The following is a 24,121-nucleotide window of genomic DNA, read 5'->3' on the forward strand; positions in this document are numbered from 1 at the left end:
CATCCTATCCCACCCCACCCCGCAGAAGGCAGGGGTATGTAAGGAGCAGGCCATGAACCCCGGCCCTGGCCTGGAGCTATCACCACCCTGTGACCCAGACCTGTAATTCCAGCTTTGCACAGTGCTCCTTCCACCCACCCATAGCCCCATAGGGAGTTGTCATGAGTTATTGTAGCAGGTGGGAGGCAGTGCTAACCCAGCCTGCAACAGCTCATTAAAACTCCCCATGGGGCCCTCATTCCCAAATAATTGTCCACCCCTGCAGTATAACATAGTTGCTCTACTAAGTCTCTTCCCACTATCACTTAATTCAAAACAGGTCAGGGAATGCATCTACTAACTTGATTTCCTCCTCCCTCTCACCTGCCCTGCAGCTTCTGTTCAGAAACCAGGCAGCCACCTCAGCCCGACCAGGTTCAGATTTAAAAATTGGACCCTGAATAATAATTCATGAAAGAAGAAAGATTGATGTGATAAAAATGCAAAAAAATGGGATACCCTAGTCCTCCCTTGCCGTTTGGCAGCTAAGAAGCTTAGTGCAGGCTATCACAAGTTCTTGACTGATCATCAGTGACGTTGTGGCCATGGCCCCAGGTGTCCTGTGATTCTATCGAATTGCACTCTAGAAGCTTAGCTTTATTTTTAAAATTAATTTTCTAGTCCTTGCAGTTGCAAAGGTGGTTCCCTCTTTGTGCAGTCGGTTGCATCTGAGTTTAATAAAAGGTCCTCAAACAATGGCTTATATGGTAGAACTGCCCTGCTCATCTCACTTGGGGACCTCAGGGCTCTGTGCAGCCATTGAATTCAATGTTTTCCTGTGACTAGGCACTTGGCATTTTTGTTTTTTTCTCCCTTCCATGCTGGGACCTGCTTGCAGCTGTCTCTTGCTCTGCTGCTTTCCTCCCAAAGAAGAATTGTTTGGATTACAGTGTATGCTCCCATTGCTGCTTGGCAGATCTGTGTGGGTGGATGTGTGGTCAGGAAGCTGTAGCTAACGGGGGGAGGAAGCTGGAAGTGCAGGCTGGGCAACAAGGCTGCCTAGAAAATAAAGCAGTAGTCAAAGCTGGAGCTGAGGATGAATAGTTGGTGCACGTGAGCAGAGGAAAGCCATTCAGGGCTTAACCCCCCCCCCCCCCAAATTATTATAATTACCAGGAACCGATAGAATTGCAGTGTTGGAACACAGAAAAATCCATTTAAAATTGTTGTTGAAAAAATGTTGACTTGTAGATCAGTGAGTATTTTGAATCAACTCTCCCACTTCTTTGCATATGTGCATACCTATGCTGCAGTTCAAGATAGGATGATAGCCTGGGCATGCCTACCCAGACCAGCTTTAATCTAGCTCAGTGATTCTCAGCCAGGATGTTCTGGTGCCCTGGGGTGCCACAAGATCCTTTGGGTGCCTCAAGGTGCCAGGAAATAAGTGCAAGCTCAGCTTTGTTCCTGCCTAGCCAATGCCCCACCTCCATTGCCTGGTTCCTCTGTATGGAAGTAAGCACTGTAAAATATAGATTAGTTTTTTTATGTTGGGTGCCACTCAATTCACAAAAGTTATAGATTTGTGCCTCAAGTCCCCAAAGGTTGAAAACCGCTGATCCAGCTAGGAGGGGTGACATGAAGATGCAGGATCACAGGCTGTGGCATGGACCGTACAAGCCTGCAAGGGACCCTGGGCACTTACTCAGAAACTTAGTTTTTTGGAGGGGAGTGCTTGAGGAGGAATAGCAGTAAGCTACTGGAAGGCCTCCAGTCAACGTTGATCAGAATTAGATTATCGGTGCCTGACAAAAAATAAGCCCAAGAGACTTGGCTAATGGCATATAACAATTTATGACAAATGGTTGTTGGAATGAAAATTTTGCGGTTAGGATAGCCAGGCTATCTTATTGATAGCTTCACTGCAGTGTTTGGAGGAAACAAGACTGCCATATCTGTCCAGAACAAATGGTTGAGTCTTATGACAAAAGCTAAACTGCTTTGCTCTTAGTTTGTGCAGTTGCTGTATTGGAACTGCACAAACTAAGGAAAAACAGATGATAAATGACTGATTAGATGAAAATTATACTGAAAGCATTATTGCTGTTAGTACTGGAAACATGTATATATGTAAATGGAAACAAGGTGGAAGCATGTTTGCGTATCATGTATAATTGCCTATATTGAGGAAGGAAGAAGGAAGCTAAGTATGCTATATTTTCGCACTTGATTCTTGCATTCAGTTTAAAAACATAATCACAAATGAGCAATGACAGCAGCAAGCATTTAGTAGGGTTGTGAATGGAGAATGCCTTTACATGGTAAATTGGGAAATCTAATCCGCCCAAGAGAGGACAGTGAGGGGGCTGGGTGTTTGTACTTGTTGGCTTCCTTTAGTACTCTAAATTCTGGGGGATTGTAAGTCTTATTTGGAAGTGCTCACGTGTACCCTTAATTGGGCCTATGTAGCATCCATTCCAAAATAATTTGTTCTAACTGTGTTCCTTGAGCTATTTAGGAGCAGAACTGATTATCTTTATTCCCAGCAACCTTCCAGTTTTGAAAATATTTGAAACAAAAACACAAGCTGCCAATTATCCAGTCAGACAGTTTCTGTTTATATGTTTGCTCTCCAAATCCAGACCCTGGAGGTGTGCTTACATGTGCAAGCAGAATTAACATGCACGTGGAATGAGTGTGCATACAACTCCAGTATGTGCATCTACCTTCATGCTGTTTAAAGAGAGAAAATGTTTTGGTGTAAATGGCTTATGAGTTGTATACCTATTTGATAGCTAGGGCAGACTAACAGAAATACTCTTTCTGCAAGCAGCTAGACTGCTGAGCACATCAGGGACTTCTCCACACCATCAGAACTGCCAGAAAGAAGGAAGCCTGAGCAATCTCTGTTTCATTGAAGGAAATTAGAATAGAATAAATGCCTGATAGGAAAGTAGTGACTCAGAGCAAAGCTAGGAAGGTGATTGGCATCCTTGCCCACTACTGTCAGAACGTTTGCCAGAAGAGAAGTGTGGTCTCAGTTATGCACTACACATGCCATTGAGGCTCCCTGTCCTTCAGGTTGTTCTTTTTCTAGCAGAAAACAACAGTATCTTTTAGGTGTTTGGTAAAACAGTTAAGCTTTTTGTTAGGCCCCCTCTATACATAACAGGTATTTGGGCAATTAATTGGTTAATTGCACAGTTACCTTTAAGACGAGTTATACATGCACAGTACCTATCGCACAATAAAAAGCTCCAACCAACTATGAAGTTAGACCTCAAAAATATGTACTAACTTCGTAGCTGACTGCTATCAAGTTTTAATTTGCACGTGTAGCAGGATCTCCCCTGCAGCTGGGCAGCCCTATCAGCTGACAGCTCCCAGCCACAGGGGTGCACTATGCCCAGCTTGAAACTCCCAGGCCTGGCGGATCATGGCAGCCATGACCCCAAGGCTCGGGGGTGCGTGAAAACCCTGGGCTCACACAGGCCACCAGGATCAAGAAGGGGCTTTCAGTCCTGGTGCTTTATTTTTGCTGGAAACTAATAACAGTACTTTTTTTCAATTGCTGCTAATTGCTCCATTTGAGGGACTTGTTTAATTCTAGTTAAACTACTAAAGTAAATCCATGGGGTTGTCTTAACATCAGGTTTGGCGGCCTGTTTTTTGTTTGTTTTTGTAAACTGCAAAAAGTTGGGCTTATTTGGTATTTTCTTATTTGTCTTCAGATATGTATTATTCAGATTTACACACGAGTTGTAGATAAAATTGCTCTAGTGATTCTAATATGTTGTGTTTGCATTCTTCTTTCTAATACGTTTTTACTTTTATTTAGGTCTCATCTATAGGAATCCGTTTTAAATCAGTTCCCATTGTAAGGTAATCAGAAGATTAAGAAAATGCCTCCGAGACCATCGTCTGGTGAACTATGGGGCATCCACTTGATGCCGCCAAGAATCCTCGTAGAGTGTCTTCTACCGAATGGAATGATAGTGACTCTAGAATGCCTCCGTGAGGCCACACTACTCACTATTAAGCACGAGCTCTTTAAAGAAGCAAGAAAATACCCTCTTTACCAGCTCCTCCAAGATGAGTCTTCTTACATTTTTGTAAGTGTTACGCAAGAAGCAGAAAGAGAAGAATTTTTTGATGAGACACGGCGACTTTGTGACCTGCGGCTTTTTCAGCCTTTTCTAAAAGTCATTGAACCAGTAGGCAACAGAGAAGAAAAGATTCTAAATCGAGAAATTGGTAAGATGACCTGTGTTCAAACATTAAATCAGTTTTCTTCAAAATACTGGGAAAGGAGTTGAAATGGGTATGCAGTTAACCGTCTGTTGTCATTTTCTACAGTATTGCAAACTTTGGAACTGTCTTGAAGGACCTCAGAGGTTGTAATATGTGAACAGCTATTGTAGTAAAGTCAGCACCTTCTTTTGTGTTATCTACCTAAAATGTGGAGATTTTAACACTAGTGTAGCTTCTACTGTCGTTGAATCCCGATATCTTTATTATAATTCACTATTGCTTAAGGTCTGGATTGCTTTGGGAATGGGACATATCAGGGTAAGGAGCACCAGTGTATTTGTTGTTTTATAAAATGTCTGTGTCTTTCTGAAACTTCCAATGTAAGTGAAAAACCATGTAACCTGCTGTTGGTGGAAAGGGGCTTGAAAAATTCACTTGCTCATGGTGAGTATGAAAAATGTCATGATGAGTCAGCTTTCTGCAGATCCAAAGCCAACTGTAAAAGGAAAAGCATCTACCCATTACAACTTGACTCATGATTTGTAAGGTTATTTTCAAGTGAAAATGGGTATATTCCTAAGTCTGTAAGGAGATACCTATAACGTCTCTCTTGAGCAGTTTCTGTACAGATAGTTATAACCCCCCCCCCCCCCAAACTATCTGTATCAATATAGATATAGGTATAGACTTATTTTATTTTTTCATCTGACCCAAATAATTCTCCTAGTTGGTAGCACAACTCCTAGTGTGGAAGCAGCTATATCAGTATGAGTAGTTTTACACAGGAGCCGCATTCTAGGTAGGCTTACTACTGTAGTTTAAAAGGATAATAGTATTTTACATGTAAATAAGGATTTGGGTAGTTTTGAATATCCTACTGATTCCTACTGGCTGCTTTCAAGGGCAGGGTCTGTAATGTTTTCTGAGGGTCGGGGGAGAGACTTAGCTCGAGTCCAGGACCCAGCCACTTCCACTGCTTTTCCCTTCCACCCAGCAGCAGAGCAGGGGAGGAAGAGAAGCCCTAGGTGTCCAACTGTGGTTCTTTGCGGTCACCACCCCCCTGTTGCAGAATGCCACCAAAGGCACAGCTCCACCGGCCGTAGCTTGATGACCTGTGTCCCATGGTGTTCTACCAGTGGTGTCAAGTATGAGCAAGTGACAGCCTTATACTCAACTCCAAGGATGAGCACATGAAAAATAGGCTAAAACAAGTGATCAAAGAACTAACCAGTTCACAGTGACTGAATTTGTACTAGGACCATGCCAGTTCAACTATTCTAGAATAGTTACAGAACTACTTATAGTTTTCCCAGACTGTAGCAGCATAATGGGGGAACCTCATAAATAGCAGTGAAATAGCTCAGAATTTGGTAGATGTTTTGTGTCCAGCCTGAAAGATGCATGAACAACAGCAGAAGTGAGCATTGGAGCTATTCACTAGGGGGACGGACCTAAAATGGAAGCAGGGAGTGAAGAAGGGAGATTAGGCCATTTCTTTGCAGTAGCAGAGAGACTCCAACTATGACAGAAGGGGGAGTTATAGAGGTGCGCCAATACATTGGTCTGATATCGGATCAGCACCAATATAAAGAATCTTGACTGGATCAGAAATCAGCCTGATGTGGCCAATAATTTGACCAAATAAAAACCGCTCCCCAGATGAGCCATGGCTCTGTCCCACGCCTGCCCTGGCTAGGCAGCACCCACTCCAGCCCCTGTCCCACTCCCTCACTGTGGAGGGTGTTGATCTGCCCCCCCACCCCATGCCCCTTCCCTCCCCTCCCCTTTCATTACAACGCACTTACCAGCTGCATGCAGCTGTATCAGAAATTGGATCGGTATCAGCTGGTGTGCCTCCAGCTAAAAATGGCTATTGGTATTGGCCCCCAAAATCTCTATCGGTGCACCCCTAGGAGGAGCGTGTCATATAGTGTGTTTGGGGAGTCACCATTGTAATGCCTGTTGTATTAGTAAATGTTCAGGATTGGGAATCCAGAAAGAAGATGACAAAGCTGATAGGGAAATATAGATTGCCCAAACGAGGGACTAACTATAGAGGGATGGGAGTGAGGAGGGGGACGGAACTAGGTTACAGGAGATACAAGGTTAACCAACTAAGCCCGGGGGTGGGGGATGGAGAGGAGGGGGTTCGCGACACTGAGAGAGAAAGGAGATAGATGCATACAAACCTGTTACAATGTTCCGCAATGGTGGAGGGAGTGGTTCGGAGGAAGTGCCTTAGTCCATATAGAGTCTCATCGTGGGGGTCCTCTTCGGGTGGAGCAGGGTCGTCCATGGTCGAAGAATCCTCTCGGAGTGAAGTGAAGGTCCGTCTGGCGCACGGGGGGGTAGGGGGGAGGTTCAGGCGGTCCCCTCCGGGTCCAGTCCAGCGGTGGCTTGTCTGGTGGGGTCGGAGTATTGGTAGTGGCCCGTGATCTGTTCCATGTGGATGTCGCGGGACCAACAGATGGCATCGGACACCATGAGGCAGCGCATCAGCTTCGTGTAGTGGTGAGAGACGCGGCAGGCACGCAGGACACTCTCGTTGCTGGGGTCCCAGGCTCCGAGCGTTCCCACGATGAGCGCATCAACCGTCACGTTGTAGCGACGGCCCCTCATGGTGTCAGCCAACGGGACATACTTCTCCCGCTTGCAAGCCCGGGTGTCGGTGAAGGCTTGACGCCAGTTCTCGAAGGGGATGGTGACGTCCTCAATCACGACCTTTTTGGCCTCTTTGTTGGTGATGACTGTGTCGAGTCGCATCTGGCTCTCGCAGCCCGGGACGGTGCGGTTCACGGAGATCTCCCCTGCCGCGGCCGGGATGGCCCTTACCAGGCGGTCCCGGACAGCGTTGTGGTTGAGCTGCCAGGCTCTGGCGTGCGGCTTGCAGCTGCACAGCACGTGGCCATGTAGCCGCACCGTCGGCACCTCTCGTCCCGGTGGCCGAAGCGCATGGCCCCGTTCAGAGGCAGGCAGTTGAGGCGGGTGCGGTGGAGGAAGTGCCAGTCCACGAAGCACGTGAAGCTCCCGCTGGGCATGAAATGGTTGCTAGCATCCCACTTTGAGGTGACGTCGAAGGCCTTGCCCTGGTCGGGTTTGGCCCTCAGGTCGCCGGTGTACTTGTTTCGGACGGCGTCCTTCAGGAGCCTCTCCCGGAAGGTCCTCGTGCGGGGCGTCACGGTGAAGCGGTTGGCGTGCGGGGCTCGTTGCAGCTCCTGGTGCTCCTTGGTCCAGGTCCAGGCACAGCCGATGTGATCCATTACAGAAGATCAAGAATCTGAGCCGATCTGTGGACAGCACCCTGGTTGGAATCTTAAAACACTTCTTTCTCCAAATGTGAGACTGGGGAGAAAAAGTAGTGATAATTTTTTCCAGGCTCTGTCCACATGTGCCAGTAATGTGAGATGCAACTAACTGTGGTTATTTTAATGTCATCTTCATGTTAGAGAGGATTTTTTTAAATCAAATCTTGGATCAGGGATAGGCAACCCCTTGGTACATGTTCCAGAGTATGGCACACGAAGTCATTTTGCTTGTCGTGCGCACCTTGGGACGGATGGCAGGGGAGCTGCAAGGGTCCTGATCCTTGTGGTAGTGCAGCCACAGCCTCTTCCCCACCGTCCACCTTGGCATGGACCCCAGTGCAGCTGCTTGCAGCCTCGCCAAAGCCAGGGCTTTTGTGGCAGGCAGCAGAGGCCTGCTCAGAGCCTGGGTCGGCTATGGCAGACAGCCAGGAGGCTGCAAGCAGTTGATCTAGAAAACTTTGATTGTTTTGGTTTTAAATTATTTCCCTTTGCTGAAAAAGGAAGAGTTAATAGAGATTAGATGATAGCGATTATAAGAAAACAAAGTGAGCATCAAAAACAATTCCTACTAAAGGAAAGAGACAGGGGCACTGAATGGTGGAGAAGGGACCAAAAGAAAAAGAAGGAGAAACAGGCTGCAAATACCACAGGAAAAGACTAACCATGACAAAAGGAAGGAAAGGGGGAGGGGAAAGGAGAGGAAAAGCAATAGCTAGAAAGGTTGAGAAGGTACCACAAAAACATGGGATTCTAGAAACTTGGCTCTCCCTCCTCCCCTTCCCCCCCAGCGTATAACAGCAAGTTGAGGTTTTCATAGTCTTAAATACAGTATAATCTTTATTGCAGGTGTGGGGCATCAATCACAAGCATTTCTTCTGTTTCTGCTTCTTGTCCGGTAAAAGTTTTTAAAAGCCTAGGTAGAAGTGTGCTCTTTGATAATAAGGCAGTTTATGTACACAGCCGTTTGCAGGTATATCTCCTGCTATGATGACCAGTGTGTCTACACTATACAATACTAACTAGCTGGCTCAACCCTCCTTTTCTTTTATGTGACTTTTCCCTCTGTGTTTTATTTGAAAAAAGAAAACTGCTTGATACAAACACTACAGCAAATCAGTTTATGTGCTTTAGTTTTGTCCTGTTGCAAACTCTTGTGGAAAAAAAATGTAATTATATCTTGGGAAACGGAGGTTTTAAACATGCAACAAGTGTTTTTACACACAGTGGTCAAAATACTTTGCTGTTTCTTGAGCTTGGAACTTGACTGATGATCTGGCATTGACATTGGGATAAAGATCCATCCTGAAGCAAACTGACTTTAAAATTGTTAGCAGCCGCATCATAACACAGTAATTTAAGGACTTGTTAGTTTGCTTCAGAATGCTCCTAAATGCAAATTGCAATTAACTATGATCAGTGAAAACTTTTCACAAGTTAAGTAAAAATATAGCTGTTGTCCTGGATAGGTTGTTAATCACTTGTCAACACAATATAATCTTGCACACATTTTAGAGGTTGAAGTAAATGGGATGGCAGTTGTTCAGAAACTGGAGGAATAGGCCTTTGTTGCATGAATCTTCACCAAAAAGCAAAGGGGTTTTTTTGTTTTTTTTTATTTCTAAGGCAAAGTCCATTTAAATGTTACATCCCACAGCCATCAAAGAAAAATATTGGAAGTTTTCATGCCATTAGTAGATGCTGATGAGACCTTGAAGTTTTGTATAGCTGCTCCTCTTGCAGGTTTAAAAAACTTCATTTACAGGCTTCAAAGGTAGTCTCATCAATTCTTTTCCTTTGGGATGTTGGCTGCAATGAGCATTGATCCAGGGACTCCCGATGTTCTTTCAGAACATGTGCTCCTTTTTAACCCTTTCACTGATGCTGAAGATGCCATGTTAACTAAGATTAATTTCAGAAAGGGAGTGAAATGGCACAGATGTGGGAGTGAAGGGCCAGTGGCTAATATAAATTCAATCTGAAATATCTTTTCACACTTTAAAGTTGGTTAAATCAGTACTCTGACACACTGTCAACAATAGAGAGAATTTGATGTTTCTAAAAAAAATGATACTCATTAAATCTGACAGTTTTAACTGTGTTTTCAATGTTTCAGGATTTGCCATTGGCATGCCTGTCTGTGAATTTGATATGGTTAAGGATCCAGAGGTGCAGGACTTCAGAAGAAACATTCTTAATGTCTGTAAAGAAGCTGTGGATCTTCGAGATGCCAATGCACCTCACAGCAGGGCTTTGTATGTCTATCCTCCAAATGTAGAATCTTCACCTGAACTGCCCAAACACATATACAATAAGCTAGACAAAGGTAAAAGCACTATTTGTTACGGCAATTTATAGGCTTCATACTGTGAAACAGATCGGTGAGAACCAATACTAATTAGAAAAATTAAATCAGTATTTTAATCTAGAAGGTTTATGTGTTGTAGCAGTATTTCAGTCTGAGTTCACACTTTCTTTTTAATCAGGATAACCTGCAAAGTAGCAAATGAATTCAAAAGAAATATTACATTTAATTAAGTATATCATTCAATTTGTCTGTATTCTAGCAATTTAAAAGCTTAAGTTTATCCGGTTATATTGTACTGTTTTGTGCAGTTGAATCAGCAGTTATGTGACAAGTACTAATTTGCAAACTTCTCTTATTATTTTTGTCTTTGTTCAAAAACGGTCTAATATTCAGAAAATCTAGAATGAAGTATTCCTGGGTACATTATCTATCTTTTAGTTTTGTAGAGAGAGAGGTAGTTAGCCTTAAGTAAGGCAGAGGGCAGGGCAGTGTTGCTAGCATCTGTAAAGTGTTGCTTATGGAAGCTCATGCTTTCTGAATTAGTCTATCAGGTGTTACTCTGCCCTGGCTTTTTGTAGTTATTAGTTACAGAAGAGTCATAATTTCAGTGAAAGTGATTAGCTCTTCAGATGGTACTAGTTAACTGGAAAAGGGTTTTACACCTCCAGAGGTATAAAAGTTGATTTGAAGAGTATATTCAAAAGTAATTGTAAAAGAAAGTGCAACCAGTACTTGCAGAAGTTCTCAGTACTTTGCAAGGTCAGGCCATGTGTTTTGCCTGCATGTTCTTTCTGTGCAGAAAATTGCTAGTCAATCTCTTAGACTGACCAGTTTCTTTAAAGAACAATGTATTGGCAGTGATAGAACCTGACATTATTTTGCATTATTCCAGGGCAAATTATAGTGGTGATATGGGTTATAGTCTCTCCCAACAATGATAAGCAGAAATACACCTTAAAAATCAACCATGACTGTGTTCCTGAGCAAGTTATTGCTGAAGCAATCAGGAAAAAAACACGAAGTATGTTGCTGTCATCTGAACAACTAAAACTCTGCGTCTTAGAGTACCAGGGCAAGTATATTTTAAAAGTGTGCGGCTGTGATGAATACTTGCTAGAAAAATATCCTCTGAGCCAGTATAAGGTGAGTAATGTTAATAGAATTATTTCAGAGTATGCTAGGAGAATTAAAATTGTGAGGAAAGAAGAGACTCGTGCATTCACAGTTTATGACTGACACCTTAAACTAGTCCAGGGGACAGAAAGTGAAAATTCATAATTAAGCTAGTTGGCTAATTCTTGTGCTGCTGACTGGATAACTGCTATATAAATAAAAATTAGGGCTGTCAATTAATCACAGTTAATGCATGCAGTTAACATGTTAATTGGTTCTTGTGTTAATTTTTTAATGCATTAATCACGCATATGGTTTTGGAGCCTGTGCCAGGGCTCCACTTTGCCGCCTCCAGACTGCCCAGCAGGGCAGGGCAGCTTGGGCATGGGCTCCTGGCGGCTGCAGCAGGGGAGGGGGCGTGCGCACACAGACACATGCATGCGCACACACGAGCAGCTACAGCCTGCACGTGGCCAGGAACTCATCCTGGCAGCATGTAGAGCAGCGCCCTGCTGGTAAGTCTGTGGAGGGGGCGGGCCAGGGGCAGATCGAGGCCCCCACGGTAAGGGAGGGTGTGGGGCAGGGACTGGGTGTCTGGGACCTGGGGCCAGGGCAGGTGGTGGGATGGAGCTGCAGGCAGCTCGTCCAGGAGCACTGGGAGTGTGGTTCCCCACTGCTGCGCGCACCCCTGGATTTGTATGTGGGGTGGAGGCGGGCAGCCTGCTGTGGGCTGCGGTTTTACGCTGTGCTGCCTTTGCCCCAGGAGCCACGCAATGCCATGTTGCATTTTTCCTCTGCCAGGCAGGCAGGGGATGTGTGGCATGGCCAGTGCACGACTCCTGGGGCATCAGCTGCAGGCTGCAGATCCCCAGCTTGCAGCGAGCAGCCTGCCTCCACCCTGCGCACAGATATGGGGGGCATGTGCCCCCCCCCAACCAACCCCACCCAAACACACAGATGAGCTGTGTATGCCTCTGTTCCACACACCACCCCAGCCTCCGAGCTCTATTCACCCAGCCTCTGCCCCTGTCCCGCTCCCTCCCTCACTGTAGAGGGCTCAGTCTGCCCCACAGTGCGCCTTCCTTCCTCCCCCTCCCCCTCCCCCTCCACAGACTTACCTGCTGGGCGCTGTGTGTCTGTCTCTCTGTCTTCCCTAACTCCCAAACCGCAGCCCTGCTGCTGCCCTTCACTCCTGACCCGCATCCTGTCAACATGTGGGGACCCCACACACACGCAGCCCAATTCCAAACGCCAGCCATGCAAAGTCCTTGCATAATTTTCAGGGTTTTTTGTGCATAATTTGAGTTTTTAGCTGTGCAATTGAAATAGCGATTCATTGCAACTGTGTTTCTTTAATCGTGATCAGATTTTTTTTTAATTGTTTGACAGCCCTAATAAAAATACAACAGATGTGATTAGTTTTCAGTATTGGCCTAATTTTCACGTCAGTGAAGCTGGTGGGAATTTATTTCCAGAAGCCCTTTAGCATTCATCCATTTTCCTGTTGTTGAAGTCCCACCTTAATTTCTGACAGCAGCAATGAGTTACCTTACTTGTCTGGGGCTGATATAACCTAGAAGAGCTGTAATCCAAATGGTATAAAATAGCCACTGCGTGATTTCTTATAAAGAGGCTCTATAACACCTGTTTTCATAGTTCTGACTGAAATAAAATGATATTACCCTGCAATCATAATTCTCAACTCTGAAATTATGTCAAATCATCCTAACTTTTATTTTAAAAGTCCCTCAGTTTATATTCTTTTTTTCCCTTGCTGCTGGTAGTTTTCTTAAGTAACAGTTACCACTTTGATGGGGACCCACTTGGTAAGAAAGCAGGTGAGCAGCTCTGTCTCTCAAGCAGCAACCAATGTTACTCAATAGATGTGCTGATTGAGGCTGCTCTTTTAAGATTGTCACCAAAACCAGGCACGTTCAGATACAGGACTGAAGTATAGACTTTACTTCCAGCTAGTAGTATAACTTTCTGCTGCTGTAAACATTGTTCATCTTTTTAAAATTTGAGTGTTGTCCTGTACAGCAATCTGATTTAAAACACGAGTGTCGCATTTTGTTTGCATTGTGCAGGTTGCTAGTAATATAGCAGCTCTTACAAGAGCTCTCTAAGCGTATTTCTCTTAACCTTTGTTTTTGCATGCACTTTCCTTTAATGCTTTTTGGTATTTATTACAAAGAATAAACAGTAAGACACTTTCAATTTCGTTTCCAACTCTTGCAGTACATAAGAAGCTGTATAATGCTTGGCCGCATGCCCAATCTGATGCTGATGGCCAAAGAAAGCCTTTATACCCAGCTGCCATTGGATACCTTTACAATGCCATCTTATTCCAGGCGCATTTCTACAGCGACCCCATATATGAATGGAGAAGCTTCAGCCAAATCCCTTTGGTCTTTAAACAGTGCGCTGAGAATAAGAATTCTCTGTGCAACATATGTAAATGTAAATATCCGAGACATTGACAAGGTAAGGCAACTGCTAAATGCAAAGTAGTAGTCCACTCATAAGTACTTGGTGATGCTGTTCACTATACAAAGTAAAACGCATTCCAAGTGAGTTATTCCAGTAAATGTTTGTTCCGTTTCTGTTCTTCATGTGATTTCCCTGTACAACAGGCCTGAAATCTAAATGAGACATTTTGAATTTTAGAGATTCTCCTTATGGTAGAATCAAACTACAATTTGCAGTGAAGCTTGTTACTTTACCAGTCACACTTTTTTGTTGCACTCTTGCCAGTTGAGTGTTTTTCTTCATCACTATAATCGTTTTAAAAATTGAGTTACTTTTAAAAATGTAAAAAATAAGAATAGTAGCCACTCTGGATTCAGGAGTGAGACAAACTAAGATGGTCTAAGTATTATATTTTACAGAGTATTTAGAGGAAGTCTATATTAAAAATTTCAACTATTTCTAGGAATTCAAAATGTGCTCTGAGTCTCATTTTTAAAGTAGTTTTTCGTGCATCTCTTTATATGCGAGATGGCCTGGTTTTTTGATCTGTTCTAAAGTACTAATACAGAAGAACCTGCTTTGTGATAGTCATGCTCATATGTGACTATAAGCAAATAACATTAAATTATTATAATAAAATGTTATAAAAATGTAACATAATCAAGATGTACTTTGTTCCTTTGAGGTGTAGCTAAGCATTTATGGGTGTGTGTGTAGATGAAACGGGGGCTCTAAATCGAAGCGGTGGGTTTTTAAACCCACCGCTTCAATTTAGGGCAAAGTAAACCCTCACGTCGTGCACACACCCTGCACTTAACCTACCTCTCCGACTGTGGGGAAGGGAGGACGAGCTGCCAATGGATGGAGCAGTCCCTGGGCTGCAGTGGGAGCTGGTGCTTCCCTCCATGGCAGCAGTGGCTTCTTTCCCCACCCTCCAGGCTGCACCCCCTTGCAGGCACCTGGCTCAAGCAGTCCCAAGGGGCACCACAGCTGCAGAGGGAAACACCAGGCCCCCACACAGCTCAGGTAGGCAGGTGCGAAAGATCAGTGGTGCGAAAGATCAGGCTCACGGCTTTTCTTGGGCAGAGCCTGCCTTCCCGGGCTGCTGCCAGGCTGCCTGCAGGGCTTCCTACGGAGCTGCACGGAGCCTGGTGCTTTGCGCTGCTGTTGTAGGGACAGCAAACTAAAATTCCTCAGAGGAGTTTTAGTCTGCTGTGCCCCAAGTCATTTAAGGTGCATTACACCACTGAATTTCTTACAGCAACTGGAATTTATGTGCCATACACCGCCGAGGCATGCAAGCACCGACGCCATTAAAGCAGTGCAAAGACATTTAGCCCACTTTAAAGTGTTGTGCACACGCCCCTCATTTTGTCTACACACAGCCTATCTCTGTTGTTAAAGACTGAAAGCTAAAATACAGGAGGTTTTATTATTTACTTCAGTGGGTTCAAGACTTACCCAGAGAGAGAGAAGGAACTACCAAAAGATGTGCTGAACTATATGCTGCTATTTCTATTCTGTTCTGTTTTTTTGCTCTGGTTCGTAACAGATTCAGCGTATCTACACAATGCTCTCTAGATCCCATAAACAGTTTAAAAGTAGTATCTTCCATAAATTGAAAGGTTGCATTCACGCATTGCTCCCAATGTCCCATTTTTTTCTTGAGAAGCACGGGGTAATTCAGTTTATCAGATCAGGTCCATGTTTTCAAACCTGGCTGCCTAGCTCATTGCCCTCAGCTGCCATCTACTTAGCTGAGCTAGGGATTACACAGCACTTAGGGTGCATGCATCTACATGTGCATTTTAATGCACAGTAGCCTATTTTAATGCACCTTGAAGTCACAAAAACCATGTGCTTTTGCTGATGAGGTACTAAAATTAATGCACATTAGCAAAAGCACATTAGTGAAAGTGTAGACGTGCCCTTAGGCAGCTAAGTGACATAACATTTTAGATGCAAAGTAGAAAATGCCATGCTTATTCATTAAATCATTATACAACTTCAAATTGTTCCTTTTGAGATAATTTACTGCCTATGGGTTTGATGCTGTGAGGTCAAGATTCAAATGCTTAGCAACCTGTAGGACCTCGGTTTTTGATGCTTCATTGGAAATAAACCAGGGCGCAGGCAAGAAAGATGTATTAAGACCACAGATCTGCATATAGAGCAATTATTATAAGACTCATTAGCTACCCTAGGAGAATAATGGCATTCAGCTCAAGCTAGCTCAGCCTAGCTAGTGGACAAGAATTAAGGATCGTTTCAATAGTTTCTTGATGTTATTACTCAAGTAACTCACTCTGGAATGCTAATGCAGAGGAAACAAGGAAACGAGAAAAGTACTTCGCAATATTTGAACCCCTTCGTGAATTTTTTTCTTAAAATTGATCTGTTAAATTGTGTGGTTCTAATAAACACTACCACTGTGGTTCTTTACACAAACCCCCCCACCTTTTTTGTTCAGACAAGGTATTTTATTCAAAAGGGTTATAATATGGTGCTAATGTTCAAACGCTTGTTTTTCAGATATATGTCCGAACAGGTATCTATCATGGAGGTGAACCATTATGTGACAATGTGAATACTCAAAGGGTACCTTGTTCCAATCCTAGGTAACTAACAACACTTTACTGAATTTTACATAGAAAAATAGTTCCTAACTACTTTGCACCATCATAGCCACAGTCTCTGGCTGAATGTTATTAATATAAGAGTAGATTTTGCTTCCTGAGAGAGTAGCTTCCTTGTCTCTGAAAAGATACTGAAACTTATTTTTCATGAGCAACTAAGTAACTAATCATTGAATTTTATATAAGCTGTTCATTTCCAGTAATAAATTGTTTGAATTAGATTAAGTTAGAAAATACAAACTTGCATTGCAGCTCGTAAGATTTTACGTGAAGCTAGTAACTTTTAACTCAACAGATCTGCTCCCCTTTGTGTGTTCAGTTCCGTATGTGTCCACAAAGACACTTGCTGTTTGGTTTACAATACAGAACAAGCATAGAGATATGGATGACTGGACTCGTGAGTTGCTAGCAGTGTCCCCACTGCAGGTTCAAATTCTGCTCTCCGTATGAAGCAGTGCAGTGTGCCGTATGTAAAATTTGTGTCAGTGGGGTTGTATAACTATATAGCAAAAGCACTGCTTACTTTTTCCCTATTACTGGCCCACATACAATAAACCTTGCTGACTTTCAGATTCACAGTATGTTTGCAGGGCCACCAGCTTGACAAATATTTAGGTATCCGACTTGTATTGAACCTAGCACAGTTAGTTCATGCCTTTGCCTGGGTCTCCAAGATACCACCACAATACAAATAATTTGTACTGTGGGAAACTTTGATTTCCTTCTACCCCCCCCAGTTAGAGATAATATATGTGGAACCAACATAGCACCCTCTTACAGAATCGCTTTTCAGAGTAAAACCACAGTACCTTTCTATAGAATCATCCTTCTGCGTAAAACCACATTATGCTTTTTTGCAGAATCAGCTTTCAGAGTAAAGCCACAATTGGAGTGTCAGTCTTTTTTCACAAACAACAGTGGTTTGTGATTTAATCAGAATGATTAATGTCCACCAGTGAGAGACAAAAAGGGGAAAGTGCTGTTAAGTTCTTGGGATGGATGCAAGACTAAAATCAAGGTGCATCTAGAATATGCAGAGTATACAGAAAGCTTTAAAAATGTTGTAACAAGTCCTATTAAAAGAAGAGTTGTGTGAAAGAGAAGTGAAAATATAAAAATAAAACCAGAGGACATGCACTGTGGCCCATGTAAAGCAGGGCTGTTGAAGCATGGCAGAGATGTGAAAGCAGTTAATAACATGGAAAGGAATGTTATAGAGGACAGAAACCTAAATAAACCTGAACTATCCTGGTTTGGATCTACAAATACCAGGTAAATGTAAATGGAGGTCCTATAAATCAGGTTCTTTGTTTTCAGACTCTGCATATCTAAAAGAAGTTAGGTGTCTACACTACTCTCCATATCTTTAAATTAAAAGCCTCAGCATGGCCGAAATCAGACCCAAAAGATATTTTGTCAGATAACTCCTAATCATTTCCTCTGTGACAGCCTGTCTTTAAAAGCTTTTTGGATGGTAATAACGTTTTACTTTAGACGACTATGGTATTCTCCAAGGTTATTATTACTATTACTATATAATATTACTAAACATTTTATAGTTAATAGGCCTGAAGGAATGTGTTACTGAAAAATAATTTCTCCTTTCACATAATAGTGATTCAGTTTAATTGTAGGGTTTAGGGTTGTTGTTTTTTTCCCCTTATGTGGATGTTATAGAGGAAAAGACCCTTTGGGGACTAATGAAAATCTTGGTGTAGAACATTATTGTACTCATTACAGCTCTATAAAGAAGGTTACTTTGTCATGGTTCTAAGGCCGTTGTCATCCACCACTTGTTTTGGCACTGAGCAAGCTGAATGCAGTTACCTGGCTGTAGATTAGGCATAAACGGTACAGATTAATGTGAATCCAAAATGTCTGGGGACCTAATTTTGGTTGGTAAGCAAGTATTGTTCTTAGACCATCTCGGGCTCCTCTTCCTTGTCGCAGCCTGTTCGTACTGGCCCACTTTTTATTTGAGACTTCCTCGAATGTGTTCAGCTATGTAGCTCTCCAGACCTCCTAATGACACTGCAAGATAGTCATACTTTTCCTTCCCCTGATAGTTCAGTACTAGGGCTTGTAGTAAAGACACCTGCTTCTGATCCAGCTATTCTGGGAGAAGATGTTGGCTGCCAGCTACAGTGTTTATAGCTGTGTCAGGAGTTTTATAGTTCTGTATTGACCGCATGATGAAATCACCTACAGGGCCTTGGGAATCTTTTCATTGTGCTATAGGTAAGGGCTGTCCAAGTAGCAGTTCACGAGAAGTTAAATCGTGGCCTGTGGGGCTTATCAGTGCAGTTGCTGGAGCCGCTGGATTGATGCAGTTCTGGAACCCAGGGGGTGAATATTGCCTTTACTTGCTTGCTAGCACATTCAGGGTCTTCATTTGCCACTGGTGACATAAACTGGAAGCAGGGTGAAAAGGGATGAACAGTGGTGGTGGTCACTGCCTAGCTTCCAGAGTTGTATAGGTACTGCCACAGCAGTCAGCTGCTGTCCCACTGTTGGACCTTCTGGCCCACAGCGAAATAAATGGGACAGTCTTGCTATATAGATCATCTCCACCTTGCACTAGGTGCAACTTGCAGCATGTTTTCCAAACTAGAAAACACTATGTGAATAGAAATAAAGGGTGACCTATATCTGCCAGTCTCCTACCCGTATGGTTGGCAACACTTACTGTGAGCTTGATGGTGGGTCACGCTTTTTTGTCTTCTGATTGAGCTCTCATTTTACAAGAGAGTGTCCATGTCCCTTTCTTGAGCTTAGCTGTGTGCCCAGGACTATACTGCCACGTTGGCATTGGCTATTTTTGTGCCCTCCATGAAGGTGATGCCCAGGTCTTCTGCTCCAGTCCTGTTTCCCTTTATCAGCCATGTGTGTTGCTGCCTCAGTTAGTTTCTTCTATTGGTTGGATGAGGCTGTCCTAGAAGAGACTAAGTGTAGCACAGTGCAAGAACTACAATATGGATTGCCTGTTATCACACTGATCCAGTTTCAGTGACCCTGCTGAGTGAATTATATAAAAGGTGAAAAGTTCTGTTGCCTTGGGAAAACTAACAGCTTCTCTTTTAAGGGCAAATCCAAAAAATAGGTTCTCTGTAGATGTTAAAGGAGCCTTACTGATGCATCTTCAGCTTTTGAGATCACTGTTAGCTTTTGAAATACTTCTGTTGGGCATTGGCTGTGCTCAAGGAAATACTGACAAGCTAAAACGGTCTTTGCTGGTGGCTTCTTCAAACAGAGGAAATTTAGCTTGGCAACCCCAGTAAGGAAAATAAATGCATCCGGCTATTACCCTTCTAGAGCACCATTTTATCAGATGATAGATTCAAGCTGTTTAAAGAAGTATTTAAAAATAGTACACTGCAGTTCTGTAGAGTCAAATTTTTACTGTGTCAAGATTGTGTAAATTAGAAATAACTGATTTAATTTCAGTATAGTAACTCCAGAATTAATATTCACAGCTGAGAGCAAAATATAGGTCCACTCAGTTATACCAACCAATATAAAATCTTGTTTGAACTACCCAAGATTGTGATAATTGCAATCAGCTGGTGACAGAATGCCAGAAAGTGGCTTAATCTGTGGGATTAGGTAATGTTTGAGTTGTTGTTGAAGTGAAAACATGTACTTTGACTTGTAGAAAATGATAGTCTATTAAAGCCGCCAGTGCTTTTTAAAATAAATTATTTGAAGACACTTTTTTCACTTATCAAAGCTGTAAAAATTATTATATCACTAGTTATAATACAGTCATTGAAACAGGTAGCAATCATACTGCAGACTTTTATCTGACTTGCATTGACTGAGACCTTGCATGCTGCAGTCATCTCTAGTTCTGTTGTTAATTGCTTCCTGTTCCGTTTACTGATGGACTTTTTAATAGAACCACAATTAATGTAGCTGGGCAATTATTTGGAAAATATCCAAAAGCTGCTAGCAAACTGCTCTTGTTTTCACACTGTACAAATAGTCACTTTGCTGACATTTAGAAAATAGACCATATGCCAAATGTATAGGGAAATTACATTTTTTTTTAAGGTTTTATCACACTGAGGAAAAAGGAAATATATATTTAGGGTAAACTACGTGTGCAGTTGATAATCTTTCATATGAGAATTTCATTTAATTGACTTTCATTTTAGAATTTATAACTTCAAAAGCTTTGTGTTTTTATTTCATTCTGTCTGGAGTAATACTTTCTCTACACTTCTATATAGCTACAAAAGGCTTTCTTATGTTGAATACCAGCTGTTTACACTTCAGTTATTTTACCAGCAGACATAGATTTTTTGTGGATTGGAGTCTATAAAAACTGGTTACCAGTGTGATTTCACTATAAAAAGATGCAAAAATGACAATGAAGGTTCCATGTTTGTTGGTAGAAAAATATACTTATGTGCATCCTTTTTTCCTTGCTAACCCTTCAAATTCAACCTAATCTCTGAATGTCAGGCCAAGTTCTTTTCTTCGTATGCTGCTGCTTGAATAAAGACGATTTTGCTGGTCAGACTAAGCCCTCAATAATTAACAGCTATTGTCCATCCGTTGTCTTCAAAGTAGACCTGTCTCAATTATTGCCATTAGTGAGTCTGCAAAATGTAACTGAATTTTATGAACAAACCTGTTGATGCTTGAAAAGAAAGAAAATCTTGGTCACATTCTCTGAGTAGTGCTGGCTGTACAGAGTTAACTAGACTTTAAAAGAAAACAGCTTTTGGGTCCCTAAGTCAGCAGATGTGACTGAATGCATACAACAAACTTTCTTGGGGAAGAAGAGGCCATTTTTATGTACCGTATTTACTACATTCTAAAATGGGGGTATTTTTCCCTAATGCAACATGGGAGAAATGAGTACAAAGCGACAGAGGCACCTGCTGTAGCTGCTGCCTACACCCTCCTACCCCATGCCCCCTCCATGGGGGAGAAGAAGGGGGTCGTCTTAAATTCAGGGTTATCTTGGATTCCAGTAAATACGGCAGTTATATTCCAAGGTGCATCTTGAAACGCAAGATATCTAAAGGTAGCATTGTCAAACACATAGCCCATGGGCCAGATTTGACACTATGAGCCATGTAATCCTGCCTGTGGGTTGCAGACTGATCCTGCTGACTGCAAGCAGTTAGTAGAGCTAGTCTGGTACACAAGCTGGACCCATGCACTGCACATGGCATAGGGGGCTGGCAACAAGGCACACACTGTATGTTGTGCCCACCGGCCTGTGCTCTGGTTGCAGGGCTGGTCCAAGCCATGCCAGGGCCAGCACAGAGGGCTGGGCTGGTGCAGCATGCACCCCATGCCAGTCCTTGTGCTGCATTCAGTGCATATGGCTGGTCCAGCCTGTGCTGCAGGCAGTATGTGCTGCCCCTGCTCTGGGACTTGCACTATAGGCAGTGTACAGGCTGGATGGACCCAATGCTGCATACAGAACATGGGGCTGAGAGAGGGTGCAAGCTGCATGCGGCATCCTGTTGAACCAACCCTGTGTGGTTGCTCTGGTACACGTGGATGGCCTGGGGCCCAATCCAGATCAGCGCCAAGAGCCAGTGTACAGGGCCAGTCCAGCAGGGTACCACTTGCAGCATATACACCTTGCTGGCACCCTAGACTATGTGCAGCTCCTGCAGGATTGGTTCCAGCCTGCGCACTCTGCAGTGCAAGCTTCATTGCAGGCCTGGCACACTGCATGCGGCTCAGGGGGCCAGCACGGGTCACGTGCTGCGTGCGGCGCTGCAGGCCCTGATGTGGGCTGATCCAACCTGCAGACCGATTCAGCAGTCCTCATATGGCCTGTACAGCCGGGTGAGTTTGACACCACTGTTTGAAGGACTTTGAAGGGAATAACAAAGCTAGGTTTTCTTGCGGGGGGGTTCCCACTATCATTTTTGACTGTTTATTAAGTGTTCTTTATTACCTAAGTTTGCTTTAACTTGTTTTTTATTTTATTTTTAAATGCCACAGATGGAATGAATGGCTGTCATACGACATGTTCATTCTTGAACTCCCACGTGCTGCTCGGCTTTGCCTCTCCATCTGCTCTGTTAAAGGCAGAAAGGGTGCGAAAGAGGTAAAATGTTTCAGAGTTTCAGTATACTGTCAGATAAAACTCCTGGCAACAAAGCTTGGAAAGAAGCCTTGGTTAACACATAAATGGAATGTAATCTAATTAAAATTGATTTGTGTTTGATTAAAATATCACTTAACATACAGTAACTTTTGGTCAGTCGTGAAAGTTGAGAGAAATTGTTTTTATGACTAGAAATATTTTTTCTGTTCAGTTTTGTTTTGTTTTATTTATTAATGAAAATCTGTTTCCCTATAAGTTGTGGTCTTTGTTGTTGTCCAGAAAGACTTGGGTTCTTAAATCCATAGCTTTTAAAATCTGTGCTGCTAGGTTTTTGGGGGAATTTTGTTTATTTAAGAACTTGTGTGGATTTATGAGCCTAATCTTAGACACAAGTATAATAAAGACCAACATTTTTAATTGTTGCACTGGCACGATGAGGTCTGTTTTTACACAAAAACTTCATGTAAAACTTGAAGTCTTTTGTCACTTGAAGAGCAAAATCTTATTAAAGGTAACTAGTTAGACTTCATTCTCTGAAATGATTGTTGGAACGACTAATGACGAAAGTTGGGTATTATGGTAACGATGGGTAAAAGGAAAGTGGAGACAGGGTTGAAGAGACACAGGAGAAATGTGGTATAACTTTTCATAATTTCCTCTGCTAATTTGCATATTTGTATAGATGCACCGGAAAAGTGATCTCTCTCCACTCGACAATAGACATTTAACATTGGTGCTATAGTTATGTCTTATGACACTAGCTTAAAATGCATTCTGTTTATATATTTTTATAAATTATCACAACTTAGTTTAACTAAACTCAGTTTGTTGAATTTACATGATTCTAATCCCTGTTTAAGAGTATGTTTTCTGTCTTTGATAACTTAGACAATTGACTAATGCATATGATGTCAATGGATAATAGTAAGATTCTTTACTCCCTTGTTTTCCTGAATCCAAATTTTTCTGAAAAAATGATGCAAAACAGTTGTTTGAATATGCATGTTCCTTTCATTGGCTTGTACTATTTTCTGGTTTTGTGAATGGAATTTAAGGCAGAAAAATAAGCAAATCAAAAATGCAGGAAGAATAGTTGTTACTAACTTCAGGCTTCCCCTACGGCCCAGATCCAGCCCTCCAGGCACTTTTTATCTGGCCCACAGCACCCACCAACAAATTGTACTCTGCCTAGCCCTTCTGCCCATGAGGGTGGGAGCAAGGCGTCCATATATACACATGCCCCAACATACTGAATTGCGCCTCGCTCCCACCCTTGTGGGTGGAAGGGCCCGACCCAGTGTGGCCAGCAGGTAGCTTTCAGCTGCTGCAGCCACCGAGGACCTGCTCTGCCCTGCCCGGGCTGGGCAGCATCTACCCCAGCCCTACTTCCTCCCTGTGAGGGGCCTTGATTTGCTCCCCCACCCCACATACGTTCCCCCACAACAGACGTACCAGCTGCACCCAACTGCTCTCCACACTGCTGGGCTACACTCCTGACCCACCTGCATGCTGCGCTGCGGCTGTGCGCATGCACAAGGCTGATGCCACCTTGCCGACGCTCTCAGTTTTCCTTATATCGGTACCGATCCGATACGGGACCAATGTATCTCTGCACCTCTAATACACACACACGCTCCCAAACCTCCCCATACCCTACCATACACACATACACGCACACACATGCATACATACGTACACGTGTGCGCGCACACACACACACACACACACACAAAATATACAAGACTTAAGACTTTATTTTTGAGTTGTTATGCCGTCACCCCTATATATATTAAACAAACACAAATCATGACAAAAATAGTTTTTTGTAATAAAATTAAAATACGTTATAGCAAGTGTTTTGAGTTTTTAGTGTATTATTTTGGGGGTTTTCTGGTTCTAAGATGGCAGCCCTCCTTCCTAAAAGCATTATTTCTGGGGGGCAGGGGGAGAGACTTCTGGTGACAAAGGTCAGGAGTTTGGGGTGGGC

The 24,121-nt window shown here is 43.0% G+C and overlaps 1 protein-coding gene across 1 annotated transcript in view; it reads left to right on the top strand.

Moving 5' to 3' along the window:
- Positions 1-24,121, top strand: part of PIK3CA (phosphatidylinositol-4,5-bisphosphate 3-kinase catalytic subunit alpha) — a 64,153-nt gene that overhangs the window by 15,134 nt on the left and 24,898 nt on the right. Inside the window, exons 2-7 of the mRNA XM_019532520.1 lie at positions 3,818-4,233; positions 9,649-9,858; positions 10,733-10,983; positions 13,192-13,437; positions 15,955-16,040; positions 22,029-22,224. Of these exons, the coding sequence (XP_019388065.1) occupies positions 3,882-4,233; positions 9,649-9,858; positions 10,733-10,983; positions 13,192-13,437; positions 15,955-16,040; positions 22,029-22,224 (1,341 nt within the window). The 5' untranslated portion in view covers positions 3,818-3,881. The remainder of the gene's footprint in view (positions 1-3,817; positions 4,234-9,648; positions 9,859-10,732; positions 10,984-13,191; positions 13,438-15,954; positions 16,041-22,028; positions 22,225-24,121) is intronic.

This window comes from Crocodylus porosus, unplaced genomic scaffold (assembly GCF_001723895.1).
Source record: "Crocodylus porosus isolate Cpor-Errol unplaced genomic scaffold, CroPor_comp1, whole genome shotgun sequence".
NCBI lineage: Eukaryota > Metazoa > Chordata > Crocodylia > Crocodylidae > Crocodylus > Crocodylus porosus.